General features: G+C 37.6%; 3 protein-coding genes across 5 annotated transcripts; 1 reads left to right on the top strand and 2 right to left on the bottom strand.

The window, feature by feature from the left end:
* Positions 1-1175: 1175 nt before the first annotated feature.
* On the bottom strand, positions 1176-1775 carry LOC116616069 (circumsporozoite protein-like). The gene is made up of 3 exons (XM_048724482.1): positions 1740-1775; positions 1593-1690; positions 1176-1431 (listed from the first exon to the last, which is right to left on the bottom strand). Exons 1-3 carry the CDS (start codon positions 1773-1775, stop codon positions 1176-1178), a joined length of 390 nt encoding a protein of 129 aa, XP_048580439.1.
* Positions 1776-3776: 2001 nt separating this feature from the next.
* LOC5509019 (SAP30-binding protein) lies at positions 3777-10648 on the bottom strand. 2 transcript variants are annotated; one of them, XM_048725447.1, is made up of 11 exons: positions 10410-10648; positions 10153-10214; positions 9826-9868; positions 9678-9740; positions 8984-9060; positions 8404-8495; positions 7792-7852; positions 7620-7671; positions 7202-7254; positions 4898-4940; positions 3777-4198 (listed from the first exon to the last, which is right to left on the bottom strand). In XM_048725447.1, exons 1-11 carry the CDS (start codon positions 10552-10554, stop codon positions 4035-4037), a joined length of 855 nt encoding a protein of 284 aa, XP_048581404.1. In that variant the 5' UTR covers positions 10555-10648; the 3' UTR covers positions 3777-4034. The 2 variants fall into 2 exon arrangements, with proteins under 2 accessions (XP_048581404.1, XP_032233745.2); XM_032377854.2 differs by lacking the exon at positions 4898-4940.
* A 70-nt stretch (positions 10649-10718) lies between these two features.
* LOC5509040 (aldehyde dehydrogenase, dimeric NADP-preferring) lies at positions 10719-18657 on the top strand. Of its 2 annotated transcripts, none has more exons than XM_048725741.1 (15): positions 10719-10866; positions 11646-11792; positions 11980-12037; positions 12689-12862; positions 13125-13210; positions 13654-13817; positions 14561-14642; positions 14751-14846; positions 14929-14981; positions 15458-15560; positions 15871-15941; positions 16155-16270; positions 16832-16961; positions 17586-17718; positions 18218-18657. In XM_048725741.1, exons 1-15 carry the CDS (start codon positions 10840-10842, stop codon positions 18251-18253), a joined length of 1476 nt encoding a protein of 491 aa, XP_048581698.1. In that variant the 5' UTR covers positions 10719-10839; the 3' UTR covers positions 18254-18657. The 2 variants fall into 2 exon arrangements, with proteins under 2 accessions (XP_048581698.1, XP_048581697.1); XM_048725740.1 differs by having other exon boundaries at positions 15434-15560.
* Positions 18658-18821: the final 164 nt, after the last annotated feature.

Below are 18821 nucleotides of genomic sequence, written 5' to 3'. Positions count from 1 at the left end.
TTATAAAAGTTCATAAATCATTCAATTATAGTGAATTTATTCAAATAAGTTTGGAAATTCCCCATTTGTGCTCAGCTATTTTAATTTCAACCAATCAAATTCGAGATGTATAACCTACGTCTGTTGGAATAGCCCATCGGAAATGTATTCCAAAATATTTGAAGCTTTGATTATGGACATTTTGACATGACTGAGATAATGGGATGTGGAAAATCGATAAAAATGACTAGAGCAGCTGATTCTTCACATAATTTGGCAAGTGGGCAACGCGCAATTTCCCAGTTTGTTGTAAAAAAAAATAATTCTAGAAAATAAATCTTTTAAACCATGCACATACTTGTTTAATCCCGAAGGAGTATAACTCTTCGGAGCATCTCTGGAAAAATAAAAGTCGAAAACATTATTTTAATAAACAGCAAAATCTTTATTTCCCTCTGGCAATGTCTGCTAAAGATTTTCTAGAATATAAAATGGATTTCTACGTCAAAAGATTAATATCAAACGGTCGTATTTCCTTTGTCAGAGTTTTTCGCTCTTTTCGTATCTTTCTCACCATCTCTCACTTATTTTAGCCTGTAATTTGTATCTGCCCAAGGACCAATGATATTGCTAGGTATAACTAGAATTTGAGTGCTAAATTGCCTCGCACGCAGTATTTAAGGAACCGATATTGTTATGACTTTCCCTGACAAGCAAGACGTAGCCTTTTCTTATAAAACCTATCTGTTATTTACACCATATGTATTCAGTGACTTTATATTTTATTCTACTAGTATAATAACAACTGCATCAACATGACATGCGGCCCCACACAAAGTAATCTAATAAAATCTTACCAACTCTAAAGAACAATCTCTCAACTCTTATTGACAAGGTCAGTTTATCACGCCGCAAAACCGTCATAAAGATCTTATCGGCTGGCTTTCTTTGCAAAGAGAAATTCAAGAAATAAAGAAACCAAGGACAGATAAGAGCGAAGACCTCTTACCTCATATACGGAACTATTTTCGTAAAGATATACAGACACATATACTCGCTCGCTGATGTTCGGTTTCGCTTGTGCAAAAACATGATGATGTTACCTAATTCCCTCCCCCAATCACTCGATGATCTGAGAGGTCGCTCGCTTGTTGGTGTACGAAATCACTCACTCCACTCGCTTTGTACGGATTCACTCACTCGCTGGTGCACGGATTCACTGGCTCGTTGGTGTAAAAATTCACTCGCTTGTTGGTGTACGAATTCACTCGCTCGTTGGTGTACGAATTCACTCGCTCGTTGGTGTACAAATTCACTGGCTCGTTGGTGTAAAAATTCACTCGCTTGTTGGTGTACGAATTCACTCGCTCGTTGGTGTACGAATTCACTCGCTCGTTGGTGTACAAGTTCACTCGCTTGTTGGTGTTCGAATTCACTCGCTTGTTGGTACACCTGTACGAATTCACTCGCTTGTTGGTGTACGGATTCACTGCTCGTTTGTGTAAGAATTCACTCGCTCGTTGGTGTACGGATTCACTCTCTTGTTGGTGTACGGATTCACTCTATCGTTGATGTACGGATTTACTCGCTCGTTGGTGTACGAATTCACTTACTCGTTGGTGCACGGATTCACCCGATCCTTGGTGTACGGATTCACTCGTTCGTTAGTGTACGAATTCACTCGCTCTTTTGTGTACGGATTCACTCGCTCCTTGGTGCATATATTTACAAAACTCACTGTTGGTAATATATCCACTTACTCGATGTGGTACGGATTCACTCGCTTGCTGGCGCATGATTCATTTGCTCACTGTCGAAATAATGAACTTGTTAGTGTACGAATACAATCGTCCCAGGGGCGGATACAGGGGGGGGTGGATTGGGTGGATTCCCCCCCTTTTTTGAGTAAAAAAAAATTGAATAGTCTCTTTGTTTGAAGAAAATAAATGTCTTAGGGACGGGAGGTACTGTCCATGTGCCTTCGCCTGCTTGACTTTGCTGACGCGACAAATCCAATTCAGCGTGAAGTATTGTTAGATCTATGTAGTGACCTACCAAGAACCACTTAATCAGTTATATTCCGTCTATCTGGCCATTATACACCCCCTATTTTGAAATCCTGGATCCGCCACTGCGTTCGCTGTTGTTCGAATGCACTCGCTCGTATAGAGCAGGCGCTTACAGAGAATGCGCCCCACGTCCCTTTGAGTGGGTCATTTGTTATTGGAGTACTGTCAAAAATGATCCTCTTTCTATATGGAACCTACAGGGTGTTGCAAAAGTTCGTTCCAATTTATAATTGCATTAATTTTTAATTGTGTGTTGTTTAAATGAACAAATTAAACCTTGACATCTGATTACTATATTAGCGAAATTTTGGAAAAAGAAGTGAAACCACTAAGTTCGAGACGGCAAGTCACCGATATGGTCACAGAGGAAGTTGTTTAGCATACGAATCTATGACATTTGTTCAGGACGGCGCGCCAGCTCATACTCCAAAAAGCGGCCCCAGGAAAGGTGTCAACTGGAATTTCCAACATTTATCAAAAAGGGAGACTGTCCGGCGAATTTGCCAGACCTCAATCCCATCGAGAGAGAACATTTGGAGCATCCTCAATAAAATCACCTACAAGAACCCTTCACCTAAGAACATGGAAGAGCTAAGAAGACGCCTTCGGTTAGCTTGGAGTAGTGTACCGCGGTGATCCTAAATACTAATTCCTCAAATACTATACAGATACTAAAAACGGTCAGGGGGGGTACTTCATATAAAAAAATAAAAATAGCTATTTCCCGAGTAAAATCAGCTAGAATCGACGGAAAGGCATTATAATTATGGTTTATTAAATTATTCACAGCAACTTCTGTAATTTGTGTGGATCCTAGACTAATGTTTGATTAGAATATCTTGTCTGGTTTCTTGTTTAGGCGCTTGCAAATTTCTATGCAATACACAAGGAAATAGCTATAATATACATTTCTGAAAGGTTTCTATACCGATTCAGCGCTAAGTTATTGCTAAATTTTTAAGCAGCAAACGTTTACTTTTGTACTTTTTGGCGCCATAATGAATGTTGTTAATTTTTATCCAGTTGTATTAAATTATGTGTGTAGGGTCCCCTTTTGAATTTTTCACGCTAGTAATGACTGAAATAGTAGCGGGAAAATCGCTGTAAAATAAATATTTTGACGTATTTCAAACTCTTTTCTGTAAAAACATGGTGATGTTTGCAGAAACTTGTATTTGCTATTTACTGAAATAATTACGAAGAAAAATGGGAACGAACACACTGTATATGACATGACCCATATAATGATGACTTCGCAACCCTCCATCTTCTCCGCAAGTCCTCGGTACTTGCCAGTGATGAGAGGAGCCTGGGGCGACTACCTGCCATTAGTCTTATCGCCCAAGTGATCTCAAGACAGCAGGAGGGGTTTTTCCCGTTGTATTGTCCCTCTAGCTAGATCGATACTGCTGAGGTGCCTATCGGTAGTGTACATCAACGCAACACGGCACTACATTCAGCTGCGTGAGAATTCTACACCGAGGACCTTCATCGCCTTGCTAGGACGCAACATACCTATTTCGATTCTCACTTGAACCCAAGCGCAAGAGAACGCAACTGCTCGATTTTCTTGTGCTTGACTGATTCTCTCTTGTGTTGCGTTTGACTGATTATAACTTGTGTTGCGCTTGTGTTTGACTGACTCTCACATGTGTTGCGCTCGTGTTTGACTGATTCTCAATTGTTGCGCTTGCTATAGTCGGATAAAAACAACACAGCACCAATAACCTCTTTTGTACATTTTTATTTACAAGTTCGTTTCGTATGCGCGTTTAATGCGAGGATGAGTGAAGCAACAAGAAAGGAGCACTGGGTCCCTCTCTCTCGTCTAGTTATCTTTAGGATATTACTCGGTTCGAAAGAAATACTTCCTCCAGGTATGTATGTGCCGCATGTTATCGAAGGCATGCATGTCATCGAGTGCGCATGTAACTAGACCAGTTCACCAGTGCGCCCTAGCAACAAGATATCCAATAGCGTTCATCTTTAATTGTCCACTTTCGCCTTTTTGGCTGCTGTTGCCGCTGCTTCACTTATGACCTTGGCGAGTCCTGGTACAATTCCTACCCCAGGGGGGACGGGAGGAGTGACCGTTTTTGTCACGCCTGTTGAACTAACGTCCCACTTGCTTTTGCGTTTCTTGGCATCATCTGAGAAAGGAAGAAAACAACATGGTTATGGGTCGATACCGATTTCACAAGGACTGACAACACGCAAAAAGGCGAACACGGAAACAAACAAACAAACGGAAATAAAACATTTTTTATTTTGGTTAAGAAGGAGTAGAAACTTCTAATAATCCTCCACACGCGTTCCAGCATGGGTGGGGAGGGAGGGTGGGGGGTATGCGTCTCAGCTTATTATATTACAAAGCAATGAATGACAATATTCAGGGAGTGACATGAAATGAATTCACATAATGCGAGTCTACATTCCCGTTTTGAAGTCAGTCCGGCACAAAGAAACACAAACAACACACAATACAGTTCTCATATTACAGTATGCCTGATTTAATTTTGGTTTCTCAGTTTATATCTCATATTTTAAATCCTTTTCGAATATTTTATTTTAACCTGATCGCAGGTACCGTATGACAAAGTCGAGGACATAAACAAACACACCTCACGGCCACACCCACAGCCCTAAAAAGCATAAACTTTGAAATTCACATGGCAAGTCACTTAGTATATGTCTCAAAATAGTGTGAGGGGAGGATGGGTCCACTTAAAGAGGATAACCCCCTCCTCATGTGTAACAAGCAATAAAAATGGCAATAAAAGACATGAAAGATGTGGAGTGTGGGATAAAGGAGAGGCTGTCTTATCCGAAAAAAGCTAGCTATGACGTACCAGATGCAGGTCCTGTTTTCTTTGTGCCGCTCATAAACTCAATCTGAAGAACAAGGAAAACTAGCTATTTTAATAAACTCAATCTTAAGAACAAGGAAAACTAGCTATTTTAATAAACTCAATCTGAAGAACAAGGAGAACTAGCTATTTTAATAAACTCAATCTGAAGAACAAGGAGAACTAGCTATTTTAATAAACTCAATCTGAATAACAAGGAAAACTAGCTATTTTAATAAACTCAATCTGAAGAACAAGGAAAACTAGCTATTTTAATAAACTCAATCTGAAGAGCAAGGAAAACTAGCTATTTTAATAAACTCATTCTGAATAACAAGGAAAAATAGCTATTTTAATAAACTCAATCTGAAGAACAAGGAAAACTAGCTATTTTAATAAACTCAATCTGAAGAACAAGGAGAACTAGCTATTTTAATAAACTCAATCTGAAGAACAAGGAAAACTAGCTATTTTAATAAACTCAATCTGAAGAACAAGGAGAACTAGCTATTTTAATAAACTCAATCTGAAGAACAAGGAGAACTAGCTATTTTAATAAACTCAATCTGAAGAACAAGGAGAACTAGCTATTTTAATAAACTCAATCTGAAGAACAAGGAAAACTAGCTATTTTAATAAACTCAATCTGAAGAACAAGGAGAACTAGCTATTTTAATAAACTCAATCTGAAGAACAAGGAGAACTAGCTATTTTAATAAACTCAATCTGAAGAACAAGGAAAACTAGCTATTTTAATAAACTCAATCTTAAGAACAAGGAAAACTAGCTATTTTAATAAACTCAATCTGAAGAACAAGGAGAACTAGCTATTTTAATAAACTCAATCTGAAGAACAAGGAAAACTAGCTATTTTAATAAACTCAATCTGAAGAACAAGGAAAACTAGCTATTTTAATAAACTCAATCTGAAGAACAACGAAAACTAGCTATTTTAATAAACTCAATCTGAAGAACAAGGAAAACTAGCTATTTTAATAAACTCAATCTTAAGAACAAGGAGAACTAGCTATTTCAATAAACTCAATCTGAAGAACAAGGAAAACTAGCTATTTTAATAAACTCAATCTGAAGAACAAGGAAAACTAGCTATTTTAATAAACTCAATCTGAAGAACAAGGAGAACTAGCTATTTTAATAAACTCAATCTGAAGAACAAGGAGAACTAGCTATTTTAATAAACTCAATCTGAAGAACAAGGAGAACTAGCTATTTTAATAAACTCAATCTGAAGAACAAGGAAAACTAGCTATTTTAATAAACTCAATCTGAAGAACAAGGAGAACTAGCTATTTTAATAAACTCAATCTGAATAACAAGGAAAACTAGCTATTTTAATAAACTCAATCTGAAGAACAAGGAGAACTAGCTATTTTAATAAACTCAATCTGAATAACAAGGAAAACTAGCTATTTTAATAAACTCAATCTGAAGAACAAGGAAAACTAGCTATTTCAATAAACTCAATCTGAAGAACAAGGAAAACTAGCTATTTTAATAAACTCAATCTGAAGAACAAGGAAAACTAGCTATTTTAATAAACTCAATCTGAAGAACAAGGAAAACTAGCTATTTTAATAAACTCAATCTGAAGAACAAGGAGAACTAGCTATTTTAATAAACTCAATCTGAAGAACAAGGAAAACTAGCTATTTTAATAAACTCAATCTGAAGAACAAGGAGAACTAGCTATTTTAATAAACTCAATCTGAAGAACAAGGAAAACTAGCTATTTTAATAAACTCAATCTGAAGAACAAGGAGAACTAGCTATTTTAATAAACTCAATCTGAATAACAAGGAAAACTAGCTATTTTAATAAACTCAATCTGAAGAACAAGGAGAACTAGCTATTTTAATAAACTCAATCTGAATAACAAGGAAAACTAGCTATTTTAATAAACTCAATCTGAAGAACAAGGAGAACTAGCTATTTTAATAAACTCAATCTGAAGAACAAGGAGAACTAGCTATTTTAATTGACAATTCTATCTTTTCTAGTGGCACACCTGCCTAAAGCCTTTAAAAAAATTAAAACTGTTGTCTGCTTATCTACTGGTATGAATGTATTCACAGGAATTCCAAAAATGCAACTAGCATTATTTTCACATATTTCAAGGATTTGCTGTTTTATACAGCTATAAATACACTTATATTCTGTAGGGCATCAAATCAGTGCCTGAAATCTCCTATAGAACATGCATATCCTCTACAAATTTGTAACAAAATTTATATTATAATATAATTAAATAATATTATATTATAAGACATAAACCATGATTGTACATACATGAGTTCTTTTTGCTTTTTCACGCTTTTCATATGCTTCTTTCTGTTGTTTAGCTGAGGAAAAAAAAACAGTAAACAAAATAGAACAGAGAACAGTAAGCAAAATAGCACAAGACTCGCTATGTAACAGATGTAAAATAAAACATCTTTATCAGTATCTATTTCAAATGAGATTACAGTCTAGAATGTGTGTAACCTGCAGTGATTCATGGATTAAAAAAAGCAAAGAAAAAAAAACCCAGCAAACAAACAAGCAAACAAAAGGTAATTAGTAAAAGGGCCAGATTTGAAAAGCTGTAGTATTTTTGGTTTTGTGCCTAACACCATTTGTACAGCTTCCAGACATTGAGTTGTGCCATTTTTATGCTATTTATGGTACAATGCAGGCTCACAGTATTTGGAATAAATCAACAACTAACCCAAGACTTCATATGTTGGTTCTTTCAACCATGCTTCAGGGTTAAACAGCTCCTACAAACCAAGACATAACATGAGGGATAAGGCCTAAAGCACAACGTCCAAAGTCTGAGGAATTAACCCCATTTCACATTATACAAAAAGAAATTTGTCACTCTTTAGAACCCAACATACCTTGGGATAATTTGTCCCATTTTCTTGGATATTGCAATATGATATGAGTTTCTCATAGATGCTGAAAAGACAAGAAAAAGTTGAATTTCATTAATTTTATCTAATTTCAATGGGACGTTGTCATTGTGGTGTTACAACAGAGCTTCCCAGGGATGGACCAAGCACATACGATAAGGGAGGGGTTTCATCAAAGGTCCAGATCCATTGTTTTGGCTTGGATTTCATAGATTTCCTTTTATTCATATTTGATAGCAGAATTTCTGAGACCAAGGGGTAGGGGGGGGGGGGGGGGGGGCTTAGATGTCCATGCCTAGAAATGTTTTGTCATGGGGGTGAGGAATGATCGGCATTTTTTTTAGTGAGAGAGATAGCAAATCAGTTTGTAGCCCATATGCCCACAGTGATTTACACTTCATGCAAATTCCCCATTCTTGTATAGCTCTGTAGAGGTCTGGATAGCCTAACAGCAGTAGACAAGAAATGTTTGTGAAAATTTAATCATGGTTACAACAATTCAAAATCACTTTTAAAGTTATAGTCTCCTCCAGCAATACAGAAACAATCAGAAAATGCAATTTAACGGATTTCTAGTAGTAAATAAGAATATCTCACCTTGGATTTCTAAAATCTTTCCTCTTTTGCACAGCAGCATTCCAGTCTTTATTTGTTCTATATTTCTTTTCAAGTAGATTGCTAATCTTATCCTGCAGACAAGATATGTTAAAAGTTGGCATATGAGTAATACAAGTAATTTTCCCTGTCAATGTTTTTTCTCTCACGTTTTTCAAAATTCTCGTTATTGAACTATAAGAATTGAGAGGGGCAACATTGTTTGTTTATACACACCAGAAGTTCCACTTTTCACTGATTTATCCTGCTTTCCTTTGTTTTTATTTTTTGCCCAAATTCCAAGATCGTGGCTACAATGGCCTGTTTTTTGCTATTAAAACACTACCCACAAAAAAACACTACCATCCCCTGATGTATGATTTCCTTGTGTGTACTAAACATTATGTAATTCTTTTTTACCTACATATTAGAGCAGCGGCCTACTGGTTCTAGTTTGATTTCGTTTAAAAGTGTATACCTAACCTAATATCATGTGTATACCTAACCTAATATCCCTAATATCATGTGTATACCTAACCTAATATCCCTAATATCATGTGTATACCTAACATTATTTTTTTACCTGTAAACTATTAGAGCAGCGGCCTACTGGTTCAGGTGGGAGGTGAACTTCAGCATAAGCTGAGTCCTTGGCAGGCTCTGAGTACAAACATAAGGTTAGACATTACAAGGCTTGGTGTGTTACAAGCTTTTGTGTGTTCAAACATTTTGTGCAGAGTGAGTATTATGTAGGTTGGACAAAAATCACCAAACATATCAAAAAGCCTACGTGAAAGTAAATTGTGCTCCAAGGAACAATAAAAAAAGGTGTTATAGCTAAATGAATTGTTGTATGACCTTTGTGCATCCAAAATCCTAGTCTCATTTGGGAATAACGCATAGTCAATCAACCATCTAAACCAATCAATGGCCTCTATGTTTTCACTGTCAAGTCATAAAGCATAAAAGTACACACAACAAAGAAACTGATTGGCCACAATGGTATGATTGACTACAAGCTATTTCCAGACGAGAAGTGAGTGTTGCACAACAATGAGTTTGGCTATAAAAGAATGTTCTATTTCAAAATCAGAATAGTATCATTTGAAAGATAACTTAGAAATGACCAAAATTGAAGACAGACATTTGGGTAACAATACATGATTAAAAATATCTCATTCACATACTTTAATAAGCTAATGGAAATAGATGCTTTATCAAGTGGGAGAGTAAAATGGTGGCATGAATAGAAATTGTAAGAAGAACAAGAATCTTACCTTCATTTTCATTCTTGTCTCGCTGTGCAACTGCCTGGTTTTCTGGTATTGCTTGACTGGCATCTGAAAGAAGGAAAACAAAAAATATATATTACTTAAGCTACGTGCAATATGGAACTATCATAAGAATGAGAAAACCTTCTCTAACCTTGAACTAGTGACTGAAGCTCAGCGGACAGCTCCTCTACTTCCTAAAATACAAAAGAATGTATCAGTTCAAATGACATGCATAATATCATGTTTAAAATCATCTCATATCATATACTGCCTTTCAGTCAAGGTTACTGTATTGTTATGATGAGTGGGACTTGAAATGCTTTTGTCTGCCCACACAATATAGAATACCTTGATTGACCTCAAGAAATTTTTTTTAAAGAATATTCAACATGTCCCTACTATTTAATGAAACCTCATATATAAATTTGGCTAAAGTAACAATCAGTCTATGGCTGAAGGCTATCGTTGATGTCCATACCATGCTTTCATTGAGTTTTCCATCTTCCTCATCCTCGTCCCCATATGAAACTAGGCGAGAGCCTGGGAGAAGTGACCAAGAACTAAATTACTTCCGGAATCTACTCGCTTTGAGCTAGTAAGTCGATTAAATGTGACATTAATGTTTAGTTAATCAATCAATCAAAAAGTAATTCAAGGGATACAATTCAGGCTGTAATATAGCAAACGGTTTATAAAAGCTTGTTTTAGCCTGTCCCATTTCGACACGAAACTCACTGTTTGTTACAACTCTGGGTTGGCTAACGTGTACTTTCGGCAGAGTTGTGATAACTGCAGGCTCTCCTTTGCTCGCTTCCTCGTCAGAGTCCTCAATGTCGCTATCTCCCAGACCATAATCGGCCAAGGAAAGCAACGAAGCCATCTGTTTTTACTACAAACGAACGTCTAAACGAAACAGGAGAATGCTCTCAGCCCATTGCCGCCATCTTGGTTGAGTTTACTGAGCATGCGCACCGCGAGAAACCGCTTATTAGCGTAATGGATCCAATGGATTGTGGGTAAACGGACTTTGCACGTTCCGCTGTACAAGTCCCTGCGGGCTTCGATTAAAGTTGACATCTTTTCTTCGTTCGTAAATAATACACAGTTGTGCAATCTCATCCTGGAAAATCGACTAATATCCCTCGAATAACCATATTTAAGGATTATGGCTGGAACATCTGAGCAAATAGCTGTAAGTAAATTTCTTTATATCATGTTTTGAGCCTCAAGCCTAGTAAAATATTTAGTATTATTGGATCGCATTTCGAACGAAGCATCCCACAAAAATATTGTGCCCCAATAGAATATTATGCAAGTTCGTCTTTAAAACGTAGATTATTCCAAACCGGTTAAGCATAAAGATATTGTAAAAAAAGGAATCCCTAATAATGATTTGGCAAGAGCTTGTCCTAAAATCTTTGGTACAGTTCACTTGCAGTCGATATACGTTTTACTTATATTTAAGTATACTAAACTTAATAGTAACTTCTTATTTGCTGTGTGTACAAATTGAAGATTTGAAAATGATATCGTGAAATCATGAAAAGGTCAGATATAGAAATATTGTTACTCGAGAAAGGGAAGAACAGAAGATAATTATTTGACCGAAATAAATTATTTCTAACATTCTTTGAAGGGAAATGTTTTTACCATATTTTCAGTTTACATGTAACTTATACTGTAATGCTGAATATTGTAATCCCTTTTGATACAATATGAAAAATATACTTTTTAGACTTCAATGGTAGTTGAGTCATAATCTTTTTTTTTTGGTTTTGTAGCTCTGAAAAATGATTAATATCCATTTGACTATGTATTTTTAGCTTATACTTACAATAGGTGTTTATAATTATATAATTTTGCATTATGTCACCTCTGTCCCAGGCTTTTGTAACTTCAGTTAACGGAGCAGTCAAATAATCTGAGGAGGATTAATAACTAAGAAACCTATATCTGTACTTTAATTCTCAGGCTATAGTCAAACGAGCAAGGGATGAGTTTAGAAGTGGTAAGACCAGAGAGTATGAATTCAGAAGACAGCAGCTCAAGAACATGGTCCAACTCCTGGAAAAGCACGAAGATGAGATTGTCGCTGCATTAAAAAAAGATCTGTGTAAGGTAATGGCAATGTATGCACATGCAGACTGACCTACTTTCGATATCTTGATGTGTACTCTGCATAAGCTTTGCTGATAGAATAGGACTTATTATAGTATTAATATATTACTATAAGTTATCTTGAATGTCGGATATTCTTCTTTCCTATTTTGTTTCATATTGTATTTTGTTTTATCCTTATTCATAGCCCAGACAAGAAACAGTCATTGCTGAAATTCTGCTAGCTAAGAATGATGCCATCTTAGGTAGGAAAAGCTTGTTTGTGATTGTTACAGTACACTGTAAATCAAAGCACCTAGTATAACTCAGGTCAACCAGGTTTTAGTAGCTAGGCCCTTTAGCCAGAGTAATTCAAGTGCAGATAAGCCAACCAATTGACTTGAAGGTCTGTTAAACTACATAAATTGAGTACCATTGTGTGCTATAGGACAAAGTACCTAGAATGCTCTTCATGGTCAGCTAAATTAGGGAGACAAAGAATGCCCTCCCCCTCAATACAAAAATTTTTTTCTTGAAAATCAGCTAAGGGTTAGCAATGGCCTGACTATATAGACTATTCTATGTTATAGTCTCATTTGTAAGAGAAAAAAGAAAAAAGAAAACAGTAAACTATTAATAGAACAATCAAAATTGTGATACAGCTCTACTCTTTCTGTAATTAAGGTCTCTCCAATGAGTTGTGTTTAAACACGAGGTTCTGCTAAAAAAGGAAAAGCTCCTCCCACCCCCAGGTTCACTGTGTTTAAGTGAACCTTCATCTCCCACCATGGGCCAAACATTTTGAGAAGCTGTCCCTTAGGCTTATCAAATATGTGCACCAGACTTTTGAGAAGCTCTCCCTTTGGCATATCAAATATGTGCACCAGACTTGATTCTGAATGTTTTTTCTGTTGCAGCCTTAGAAAAGTTGTCAGAGTGGATGAAGCCACAGCCAGTAGAGACTGGTATTGTCAACAAGATGGACACATGCTATATCAAGAATGAGCCTTTGGGCGTTGCACTTATAATAAGCGCATGGAATTACCCTGTCCAGCTGATCTTTCTACCTCTTGTGGGGGCAATAGCTGGAGGTGTGTCTAGACAAATTTCTGTGGCATACTCAAATGTTGCTTCAGCAGGGTTAAAAATTATTATTTTCAAATCTGCTATATTTTGCTGGCCTTGTGGATTTAGGGTGAAAAACAAGCCTGCTTACTAGAAATATGAGAAGGGGATATAGGAAAATGAGCTTGCAAAGACCAGGAAACTGCCAGCTATCGCCGGTAGCCTGCTGCTATTTTGAACCCTGCTTAGTCTTATGTTGTGATCTAAACTCTCCTAAATTTCTCTTAGGAAATTGTGCTGTACTGAAACCATCAGAAGTGGCTTCTGCTACTGCCCAACTTGTTGCAGATCTTGTCCCAAAATACTTGGATCCGGTAATTATTCCCTCACTGGACTAAATATCAATCATATGATATATGTTTTGTTTACTTTTTTAATTACTATCAGTGGAAATAGAACTGATTGGAAAATATTCTTATATGAAGGTCATCATTACATCCAGTATACTGCATATCAAGGATCCACTGTAAAATTTTTTATAAAAGAGTTAAAGCAGTTAGCAGGTCATTTACCAGGCAGTGGTGGTTACATAGTGTGTCGTTTGAAAGGACGTAAGCATGTAGGAACAGTGCTCACTAGAGGAGCGAGAAGCAAAACCAAGGCAACTACAACCAGTTGGTTTTGGAATACAAGAATTGCTGTCTTTTATACACATGTTGCACTAATCGTTTCAAGTTTCAGGTTTATTTCCCATGTACTAAAACCCCACTATTTTCACTGTACTTAATATTTTAATGGCATTGTATTCTTTTTATAGGATTGTTATCCTGTTGTCAATGGTGGCGTCCCTGAGACCCAGCAACTTCTCAATCAAAAGTTTGACAAGATATTCTACACTGGTGGAAGTGCTGTAGGCAAACTTGTTATGGCTGCAGCAGCTAAAAATCTTACCAGAGTAACCCTTGAACTGGGAGGGAAAAGGTCAGTTCACCCAGTTATATTATAACATTATTTGACCCTTGAACTGGGAGGGAAGACGTCAGTGGTCCCTATATACTGTACACAACAATATTTAACCCTTGAACTGGGAGGGAAAAGGTCAGTACGTCATATATACTGTACAAAACATTATTTGACCCTTGAACCGGGAGTGAAGAGGTCAGTGGGTCTAGTATCTACAATATTATTCAAAGAGGAATACTTTGCTTGGTTAGCACTTTTAAGGGCAAAACGTATTAACGTACTGACAGAATTTGGAAGTTTTTGGTAGGCGTTTCGTTGTAAAAAAAACTGTCATTGGCCACTGGAAAGCTTAAAGTGATATGTCAGGAAGCATGTTGTGGTGTTTATTTCTGCAAAAATGGCAACAATACCCTAACAAACAGTGTGCAAACAAAGCATAATTTAATTTTAGTCTGACATCATCATTTCACCCTGCACAATAGAAAGTAACTCAAAGAATCCATTACAATCAGCAAGTAACTGAGATACTTTCAATCAAATTTCATCAATAATGTATCAGACCTCAATATTGGATGGTTATTTTGAAGCTTTCTTGCGAATGAACCGCTGTATTTTCAGTGGTAAACAATAACAACGGATTGGTTGGAAAGTATTAGAGGAAGGTGTCTTGATGTGGCCATTTATTGCATGTGTCTTTTCAAACCTTATTCACATGTTTATCTTTCAACATACTTTCACTAAAATCACATCATTTTGTACAGTCCTTGTTACATTGATGAGGACTGTGACATGAAGACAGTAGCAAGACGAATCTGCTGGGGAAAGTTTACAAACTCTGGTCAGGTATGAGTAATCAATAGAGTAATATTAGTTTCCTTTAGTGGAAGCACTTATTTTAAATCCCTTTCGTTTGTGTGATTGCTTTATTTGCAATGTTCTGCCCTTTGTCAGACTTGTGTTGCTCCGGACTATGTGTTGTGCAAGCCAGGAATCCAAAGTAAATTTATCAAAAGCATGAAGGAAACTCTGTATGAGTTTTATGGAGAGGTTAGTAGAGATATAATATGGTATTATATAATGTCCTTTTGCTTTCTTACAATTTGTACTGTTTTCCCCCTTTAACCGTCAGGATCCCCATGACTCTGCTGACTATGGTCGTATTGTGAATGACAAGCATTATAAGTAAGTTATATGCCTGTTTCTGAAGGAAGATCTTTGTAATTGAGCCAAAGTTTTGTTTGGTTAAAAGCTCATTTTCAACCTATGGAAACCGTCTAGTCACTTAAGCCATAATACTAAGTTATCTACATCTATTAAAATTAAATACAGACTGTTTCATATGTGGTTAGCTTTAAAATGCAACTTAGAAGAGCTACCCATGAGGGGAACCACTTTGCAATTTGGTAGCCAACTGTTTTATACCTATCCTTAACCACTCCACTTCTAAAAAAGTTTGATAGGTCGATTATACTGTTCCTGTCAATGGAACAATTAGTGTTTGTTGGACTGACATGATCTATATGCATTTAGATTGTTTTATTCTACTAGTTGCATCAAAGCTCGACTCCATGGCAGTATAGATCATATAGTTAGTTGCTAGGCTACCTGTATGGCACATTGTTCTATTCTCCTAGCCGTCTCAAAGCCCTGTTGACTAGTGGCACCATTGTTCTTGGTGGAGATACAGACGACAAGGAGCGGTACATCAGCCCTACAATTCTCACTGGTGTCAAGCCTTCAGACCCAGTCATGGAAAATGAGGTATTCATGTCACCTTTCCTTTAGTTCTTGCCTCTTTTTACATGGAAAATGAGTTATTCGTTTCTCTTTATTTCTTGCCTATTTTCTTCATTTGTTTACCATTCTTGCAAACATCTTCTTTTACTTTTCTGGGTATTTTTCTTTTTTAATTCATATTGTTTCGCCTTGCTTTTTTTCTTTTGCGTCTATTTCAAAGTCTTTGTATGATTCTTCACAATTCATTTCATACGCCGGGCTTTTATAATCGCATCTCTTTTTCTTTTTCTACCAAACCAACTTAATGTACTAGACAATGGTCTTTTCCCAATAGATCTTTGGGCCCATACTTCCTATAGTGAGTGTCGACAGTCTTGATGATGCCATTGACTTTATCAATGACAGGTACGCCTTTAATATACATCCCTTAAACCATAGTCTTCTTGGCCAGTTGTTCTGACCTTTGTCACGCTATACGCTTGCACTCTACGTCAGTGGTTAAAACTACTGTGTAGAAGATTACAACTGTAAGGGCCGACCAAGTTTTTTGGAAAGGAATTACCAGTGCAGTCTTGTTTGAGCAAGTATTTAGCTACTCCTTTGATTCTTCTGTCGCAGGGATAAGCCACTTGCTCTGTACATCTTTTCCAATAAACAAGAGAGCATCAAGAGAATACAGGAGAACACGTCTTCAGGAGGCTTCTGTGCCAACGATGTCGTAATCCACGCGGCACGTGAGTATTCACAAAGATAAATGAAGATAATGGACGTCAAAGAAAATATTAAAGTCGACATCAATAGTTTGATGTCGTTTCATTAATAATATGTGGTGTTTTCATTAAAATAGCTTTTTTGAAAGCTGTTAACATGATTTGAATTCTCCGAAAGACACTGCAAGATACTGCTTTTTCTAAATGGACTTTCCATCAGGGGTGGCGGACGGGGAGGGGAAAGCCTTCTGCCACTATTTTGAGTATATGACGATATTTGCATGTGAATTCCAAACAAAAAGCTATTTCAAGGTTTGGCAAAATGCAAACTCAAATGATGTCAATTTAATCTAAACATATAACCAAAGCTATACCCTAAAAACTATTTGTAAAATGGAGATAATTCGGTGTCTGGTCGTGGGCTGCTTGAAGTTCTAAACAATTCCAAGTACGTTGTAACGTGACACCCCTGATAAGTGGATACGTTACCGTTTGGTGGTATCGCCTGCCTAGGGGTGAGGATATTAATGTAAGAAGTGCCGCTTACGGAGCTTTTTGACTGATATAATTGATTTACTAACATAGTGGAGACGTTACCGTTCGGTGGTGTCGGCGGGAGCGGCATGGGGGCTTATCACGGCAAGCATTCTTTCGAAGCCTTCACGCACAAGAAAGGCTGTATGGTCAAGAAACTCTCCATGGAGGCGATGAACAGGTTAGTGGCCGACCTTGAGCGCTACTTATAGCATGGTTTCCAAGAAACTCTCCATGGAGGCGATGAACAGGTTAGTGGCTGACCTTGAGCGCTACTTATAGCATGGTTTCCAAGAAGCTCTCGAAGCCTTCACGCACAAGAAAGGCTGTATGGTCAAGAAACTCTCCATGGAGGCGATGAACAGGTTAGTGGCTGACCATGAGCGCTACTTATAGCATGGTTTCCAAGAAACTCTCCATGGAGGCGATGAACAGGTTAGTGGCTGAACTTGAGCGCTACTTATAGCATGGTTTCCAAGAAACTCTCCATGGAGGCGATGAACAGGTTAGTGGCCGACCATGAGCGCTACTTATAGCATGGTGTCAAATATTCAAAATTCGCTACCTCGTGTGTTTTGCGTGGCTTGAACAAGACCTTGAAGTCGAATCTTTTCATTCATGCCAAGCAGTGGTAGTTTCAAGTACTGTCTTGCTAGATGACCATTCTGTTGATTGAAGGGAGCGAGTTGGTATGGTGCGTAGACGTACTCATCGAGCAAAAAGTATACAAAACACGGAAGGTGTTTGATCCCTCTGCGCACATCACATACTTAACCTCCAATGTGTTTCTCGTGTCCTTTTCCAGCATCCGCTACCCGCCCTACAAGGAGAAAAACCTCAGCTGGATCACCTTCCTTGCTGGGCGATCAGAAAAGCGCGAAGGCGTGGTCTACATCCCACTCATGCTCCTAGGCGTGGTGTGCGCAATCATGCTAAAGGTAATATATGAGGCGCGGGGGGTGCAATCATATTCAAGGCTGTGTATTAGAGGCGGGGAAGGAGGGGGGGGGGATAGGGGCCAAATCATGCTCAAGGTAATGTATTAGAGGCGGAGAACGGGGGGAGGGGGTGGGGGTGGGGGTGGGGGCGCAATCATACTCGAGCTGATGTATCAGAGGCGGCGTGGTGAGGGAGGGGCACTCATGTCGAAGGTTATGTATCAGAGGCATGGGTGGGGGCAATCATGTCGAAGGTAATTTATCGGGGCGTAGGCGTAACCCTGCTGAAAGGAGGTATTACTAAATAAACAATAAAAGTGAACCCTAGTGTTTTTGGGTCCATTACAAATACTTAAAAAGCGCTTGTCAGCCACACCTTTGTTATTGTATTCAACTAACATTGGAAGGGAAATTATGACGATGACAGAGGCCCTTAAATATTAAAATTTTATCTTGAAATAATGTGATGCCACCCCGTATTATTTACTGTTTGGTATAGGTTATGGGTCTTCCCAGGTACTTCCTCTCAAAGTGATCTACTAGACATGGGCCCATGGATGTTTGCAAGCTCAAGTGGAAGAGAAGGAAGGGAAAACTAGAATATTGAGATGATTTAGAACATCTAGCGCACATAGTGTTCGGAGAGTGTATCGATGCATGGTGAAAATGGCTTTGTGTTGGTTCGGTAGAAGGTAGCATGTGGTTGGGTTCCACAGTGCGACGTGCGACGGTAAATCAAAGAAAAATAATTATAGCGGCATTGTCATCGTGATACAAAAATATTAGACGATATACTGAACTATGATCAAGGTAGCAAGGGGCCCCAGCATGGATCCTTCAGGTAATGGTGAAGGGATGTTTTAAACTACATATCCGCTCATTGTTAATCTGTTAAATTGACAAATTTTATAAGAGAAACAAATAAAAATGAAATTACGATATAGTGTCATGTTTTTGTTGTTTTTAATTTCTATTTCCAAATACGTTACATACATAACTTAGTATCAACGTGATGACTGCTATGATTCTCCCGAATTATACCCCATGCGAATATTTGTAATTTTAATTAAAATGTTTGAAACACTTTCTGTTTTAACAGTGTC

Source organism: Nematostella vectensis, chromosome 3, assembly GCF_932526225.1.
Source record: "Nematostella vectensis chromosome 3, jaNemVect1.1, whole genome shotgun sequence".
Classification (NCBI taxonomy): domain Eukaryota; kingdom Metazoa; phylum Cnidaria; class Anthozoa; order Actiniaria; family Edwardsiidae; genus Nematostella; species Nematostella vectensis.
This window is presented reverse-complemented; position numbering and strand designations above follow the sequence as displayed.